Source organism: Daucus carota, chromosome 1 (assembly GCF_001625215.2).
Source record: "Daucus carota subsp. sativus chromosome 1, DH1 v3.0, whole genome shotgun sequence".
NCBI lineage: Eukaryota > Viridiplantae > Streptophyta > Magnoliopsida > Apiales > Apiaceae > Daucus > Daucus carota.
Window position 1 is genome coordinate 35,640,853 of NC_030381.2, and position 6,521 is coordinate 35,647,373.

Below are 6,521 nucleotides of genomic sequence, written 5' to 3' on the forward strand. Positions count from 1 at the left end.
GGTCCCATTTTGAAAAATATATATTATAACATAGATAAAAAATTATTTTAGTCACTTTCCCGTTCAACATAATACTCATAAAAAAATTATTATTATTTAGATAAAAATTAGTTTGGTCCGCCTCCCGTGCCCGTCAAACACAATAGTAAACAAGAATCATTTACATTATCATAAAATCAAAATATGATTCCTATTTTATATATCCTATTTTATTTTATTAATTATTTTTATTTTATGATTCCTATTTATTATTTAAAAATTATTATTATTTTATGGTTCTAATTTTTTTTTGCTGTTGGTTTTTTTAATGATTATTATCTTTACAATCCTTTATTTTCTATTCAAAATTTAAGAAAAATATAAGACTAAATCGAATATAAAAATTGTACGTATTACCTTACAAATCTTTAATATAAATTATATTTTATCTTTGATTGTTAGTTTAAATAAATATAAAAATTATTCTAATTATGATAGAATTAAAGATTATAATTGGATAAAAATTATTTTGAATCATGGTCCTGTTTTAAAAAATATATATTATAACATAGATAAAAAATTATTATTATTTGGATAAAAATTAGTTTGGGCCGCCTCCCGTGCCCGTCAAACACAATACTAATCAAGAATCATTTTAATTATCATAAAATCAATATATGATTCCTATTTTATATATCCTATTTATTTTATTAATTATTTTTATTTGATGATTTCTATTTATTAGTTAAAAAATATTATTCTAATTTTTGTGCTATTAGTTTTTTTTAATGATTATTATCTTTACAATCCTTAATTCTCTACTCGAAATTTAAGAAAATTATAAGACTAAATTGAAAATAAAAATTGTATGTATTACCTTACAAATGTTAAATATAAATTGTCTTTTATCTATGATTGTTGGTTTAAATAAATATAATCCTATTTCTTTTAGGATTCCTAAATAAGAAGATCCTTGAATTTGATTTTTTGAATTAAAATTCTATTTTCTATTCGAAATTTAAGAAAATTATAAAACTAAACCGAACTATTGTCAAGATTGGTCGTAAGTCCATGCATACTATCTGAATGTGAATGAGAATGCGAAGATGTCAAAGATGTTTTCACGATAGAGATGTTATTTTCTTCTTGATCATTATGGAACGACGTGAGTTTAGGTACGAACCTGTTCAGACAATGTGAGATTCTGGAGGATGCTGGTTTTTATTTTTTAAAATATATAATTTGAAAAAAATTAATAAAAATAGATTATAATTTTTATAACTTTTTTCTGAAAGAATTTTTTTATAACTTTTGAAAATAAGAATTGTATTTTTTAATTATATTTGTTCTATAATTGTTATTTTAAATAAATAGAATCCTACTCTTTTATGATTCCTAAATAAGTAAAAGAATTGTAATAATATCTTATCGAATTATATATATAAAATTCAACTACATCTTCAATATATCTTATCGAAAATAAGAATTGTACATATTACTTTACAAATCTTAAATATAAATTGTATTTTATCTATTATTATTAGTTTGAATAAATATAATTCTATTTCTTTTAGAATTACTAAATAAGAAAAGAATTGTATCATCTTTAGGATTCAATAAGAAATATTGAATAAGAAAAGAATTCTATCATCTTTAGAATTCAATAAAAAGAGAATTGTATTATTTTTAGAATTCTGGAACCTGATTTTTTGAATTATAATTATTGTTTCTATCCGAAATTTAAGAAAAATCAGAAGACTGAATCGAACAATTCTAGAGACGTCCGCATACATATATATATTGATTGATGATTGATTGATTGATAATAGTGGACTGTCTGCATATACAACCACCACAAATAAAAATATCTCAAATTTATAAAATTCTACGTTTAGCATGGGCACACACTAGACAAACTCATAAATTAATACTTAATAATTTAATATAGTTTTATTATCCTCGTTAAATTTTAATTTTGAAACGTGTGGTATATAAATATAAAATTATAAATAACTCTTGTGTGATAAAAGCATAGAAATTAGAGTACGTTAGGGTTTATAGATCTGCTTTATTCAACCATGCCCGCCTCCATTCTTCTCCGATCTCGGTAACTTTTCTTTTATTTCTTCAATCTTTCTGCGCTCTCGTTCGATTCTTTCAGATTTAATCGCGTCAATTCGATCTGATCTATTATGTTTAATTGCTTTATGTTATAACTGGACCGAAGATAAATTGATTTTCTGCATCTAATGATAAATTGATAATTGTTTTAAGTTTAATTTAGCTGTGGAAGTTAAGATCTCGATGGCTGTATTTGTTTGTAGCGTCAGAGAGTGCGATAATTGTGAATTGCGGTTTACGTATTAATACGTTAAGCTTTTTTTAACTAGTTAGATTGATATACTCCTTTGAATCTGGGAGATGTGTCATGATGAATGTAAGGCTAGATTTCGATTTTAATTGTATATTGAAAGGATTTCAGTTGATTTACAGACCTTTTATCTCGGTTTCAGAGTGAAATGGAAATTATGAATATACTTCGTTTACGTGTGCTGTCCTTCCCGGTTAATAATTGATAGTGCGGAGAGAAGTTATTTGTTTTACTCTGTTTTTAGGTGCCTTTCCTTCCTGTTTAAAACACCGGTAAAACGTGCACGTCACCTGGATTAATGTCTGGCTCTTTAAAGTTTTATCTTACTATTTTGAATCTGTTGCTGATTTTGTTTAGTATTTGAATATGCTGCTGTTGTGTTTTTGAAAATATATAGGGTTTAGAAGGAATCAAAGTGAACTCTAGACTCTCTTTGTTAGAGGATATCATTGTGTGTTTTGGTGGCAAGCATGTCATCAAGTAAGAAAGAAGAAGCAGGTGGTCAGGATGCTGCTGAAAGAATCAAGGCTGCGGCTTTGTCAGCTGCGAAAGGGCTAAGTCGTGCTCAGGCTGAGCGTGCTGCAGAGGCTGCAGCTCGGAATGTAAATGCTTATGGACAGAAGGAAGAGGGGCCTAGTAGATGGCAGGAAAGGAAAGAGGCAAAGAGGCAGATGTATCTCATGAGTACTGAGAAGCAAGTTAGATTAGGTGAAAGGAAGGACGTTAAGAATTCAATGTCTACCGTCTCTGGGGCTGGTTCATGTCAGAAGTGTTTCGAAATTGGTCATTGGACTTATGAGTGCAAAAATGAAAGAGTTTACATCTCACGACCTTCCCGAACCCAACAACTTAAAAATCCAAAATTGCGAATGAAGCCTGTCTCTTACGATCTGGATAACCCAGATATTGTGAATGAGGTAGAACCTGAAAAGAATTCTAAGAAAACCAAAACCAAAACCGTAAGAAAGAGTAAAAGGAAGCATAAGTCAGATACTGAATCGGGTACAGATAGCGATGCTTCGGTGTTTGAATCTGGGTCATCATCGGATGCTGGGTCTGATAGGTCTTCTGAAGAGAGTGAATCGAGCTACAGTTCATCCAGTGATTCAGAGGAAGAGAGGAGGAGGAGAAGCAAGAAAAACAAGAAGAAGAAGCAACAGCAGCAGAGGAAAAGGAGACACAGAAAGCATAGTTCAACTTCTGAGTCATCTGATTCGGATTCTGATTCTGAATCAGACTCAGATTCTGAGGATCGGAGTCGTCGAAAGAAGAGAAGTAGCAAAAAGCATTAAAAAAGGATACCAGTTACAGGAATTTGCTTTGGGCAAATTTCCTGGATTAAGATGTTTATTTGCTTTTGGTATTCTTATTGGTGCTATTAGTAATCTGTAGTGGCCTAGTGGGGGAACCTTGTTTAGTGGGGACATTGGTGGTAAGGAAACAGCCTACAAATTATACTTTGCAATGTGACCTTTTGCTGTTCTACTTCTCTGGAATAGAAGAGAACTCAGATAAGTTATGTGAGATGTTTTCGGTGGAACTTCAGAGGACTTGAGAATTGAACTACCCAAGTGTACTTGGGTATATTTGTTGCTTGTAATATCCATAAATTTTCGGTGCAAACACTTTGCCAATCTCCGTTACTGCTATATTATTTTTTAAACTTTAAAATTTTCTGGATTTCAGCCTCGCTTCCATTTCAGCCGTGCCCGGGAAATGTTTACTGTTTACTGAATCCTGTATACTTTTTTGTGACCCTTTTTTTTTTTTTTTTGGCAGATGTCAATTTTGTCACCTCCTTGATATAGAGCCACTTGATTTAAAGTTTTAAGAGGTTATAGGTAATTTCGTCTCAGTTGTCAATTGTAACAGCATACCCGTAATTCAATATTCTTCTTTAAAAAGAAACCAATTGCAAGGATCGAAATACTCACACAACCGTGAGATAGTAGTTAATTAGACAAATTAAAGAGAACAATTCTTGATAGAACCACCATGAGATTTTTTTTCTTTGAACCGGAGTATGAACACTGAATTGCAGCAACCCCGAGGGATTGGAGAGAAGCCCCCAATATCACAAATTCGAGTTGAAATCCCTCGATATCGCATTGTGAAAATATGATTCTGGATATGAGGTTAAGACACTACATTATGTAAAGTTTTTGGTTTGTAATAATAAAACGCTACATTATATAGCGTTTAAGTTATATGTTATATGAGTTTGGACTTTAAACATTAAATAAAGGAACATTATCTCGTAACTTTACATTATCCGACACAAATTAGGTGTTTTTCCATGGGCTTGTGCTAAAAAAAAGATCTCAATGGTAAATGGTACATGATGTGGCTTAGCGTTTATGATTTTTTTTTTCCTATGGGCTTGTGCTAAAAAAAGTGGTAAAACGATATTTTAAGAGCAACACCCAAAGAATTGTGTATGCTTATTGCTTACTTATAAGTGAAAAGTAACTTTTAGTTATATGTTTCCATAAATATTTAGATATTTTCATGGCCCGAGCTGGCATGCCCAAAAATCTTCATTAATCAAAATCTTTGACCTAAATAAAAAGTAGAAGTTGACTTAAATCACACTTTTTAGTTTATGCCATATGTCCATGAGAACACCTAACAATGATCCCTAATCAAAATCTTTGACCTAAAAAAAACAGTGTTCGTAGTTAGTATGCTCATGAACACAAACTAGAAAGACCTATAAATTCATTACACAAAATTATGAGAAGATTTTGGGACCGTTTGAACAAACTTAAAAAAGTGACTTCTTACCTAAAGTGAAGAAGTTGATTAGAAGTGAGAAGTAAATAAGTTAATAAATTGTTTGGAAAAGAATCAGAAGCTCTTAAAGAGAAGCTAGCACTCTCAGCTTCTTAAAAGTGCTTTTACTTATTTATACAATCGGGTCAAGAAAAGCCAGAAACAGCTTCTGCTTCCGCTTCCGTGAAACAAACGGGCACTTTGACTTCTAAACCAGAAGTCGGATAACAGAAGCTTACCCAAACATAGCGGATAACAGAAGCTTACCCAAACATAGCCTAATTCTCTTGGCTCCTTCACATTTCTAACCACCCTGAAAACATTCTTTACAAAACTAACCACCTTTTTTTTCAGTTCACAAAACTGACCACCCTAATTCACAATCACCACGGGCGAACACCACACAACTGGAATTTGCTGAACGCCCCCCACAGGGGCGAACAACAAAGAAGAAACCTTATATGTTCGCCCCCCACACGGGCGAACATAGAAGGGGAAAAGGTGATCAAGTCAACAGAAGATCCTGGAGGCACATGCAATGACATGATGCATCTAGCAAAATAAACTCAGCTATTAGAGGAGAAGTGATCGCCTATAGAGGACCTGGAAAGGTGCCATTCTCCCGTTGCTCATTCCATCTGTCTACCTGCATTTTCAAATTACAGAAATTACAGTAAGATGTATAACATTAAGTAATCAAATAATTTATAGAAAAAAAACAGAAGTAAGACATAGGAAAGCTTAAATTATAATAAGTTTAGTTTCTCCAAGAGGCGAGTTTAGGATAGGTTTTTAGATATGGTGAACGGCTAATAAAATTTAATTTATAAAAATTCAAAAAAAGGGGAAATTGTGATATATTATTTATATTATTATATTTTATAATATTATATTATATATTACAAAATTATTTTATATTAAAATATAATATTATTGTATATTGTAGTATTTTAATATTTAAGGTCATATTTAAGCTCATAAAAGATAAATAATATTATTCTTGTTTTATTTTTATTAATCCGAAAACGTCATGTAATATCTTGTCCCGGATGCATTTGATCAAACACAGCAATTTTATTCATAGAAGATATTAAAACAACGATAACACAACTTAAATTGAAAAGCAGAAAACAATCACGACGAAACTACATAATGTACTACAATCATTAATATACCGTGCAAATGGAAGACTTGGATTTGGAATCAGAAATGTATTTACTGATAGAACTCTAGCTGGAAAATAAATATATTGTTTCTGTTATCACCGTCACAGCGTCACTACTACATAATGTATTGGTTATATAATTATATATTGTATTATAAGATACAGTATTTAAAGTTACAAGGCTAACACATATATAACATTATATAAGGAATAAGGATTTACAAGATTACAAAT

The 6,521-nt window shown here is 30.8% G+C and overlaps 1 protein-coding gene across 1 annotated transcript; it reads left to right on the forward strand.

The window, feature by feature from the left end:
- The first annotated feature begins 1,946 nt into the window (after nt 1–1,946).
- On the forward strand, nt 1,947–4,035 carry LOC108205035 (uncharacterized). Its single transcript, XM_017374828.2, has 2 exons — nt 1,947–2,086; nt 2,748–4,035. Exon 2 carries the CDS (start codon nt 2,821–2,823, stop codon nt 3,640–3,642), a length of 822 nt encoding a protein of 273 aa, XP_017230317.1. The 5' UTR covers nt 1,947–2,086; nt 2,748–2,820; the 3' UTR covers nt 3,643–4,035.
- Nucleotides 4,036–6,521: the final 2,486 nt, after the last annotated feature.

Coding starts and splice junctions, on each gene's coding strand:
- LOC108205035 (XM_017374828.2), top strand. CDS start 2,821: ATGTCATCAAGTAAGAAAGAAGAAGCAGGTGGTCAGGATGCTGCTGAA.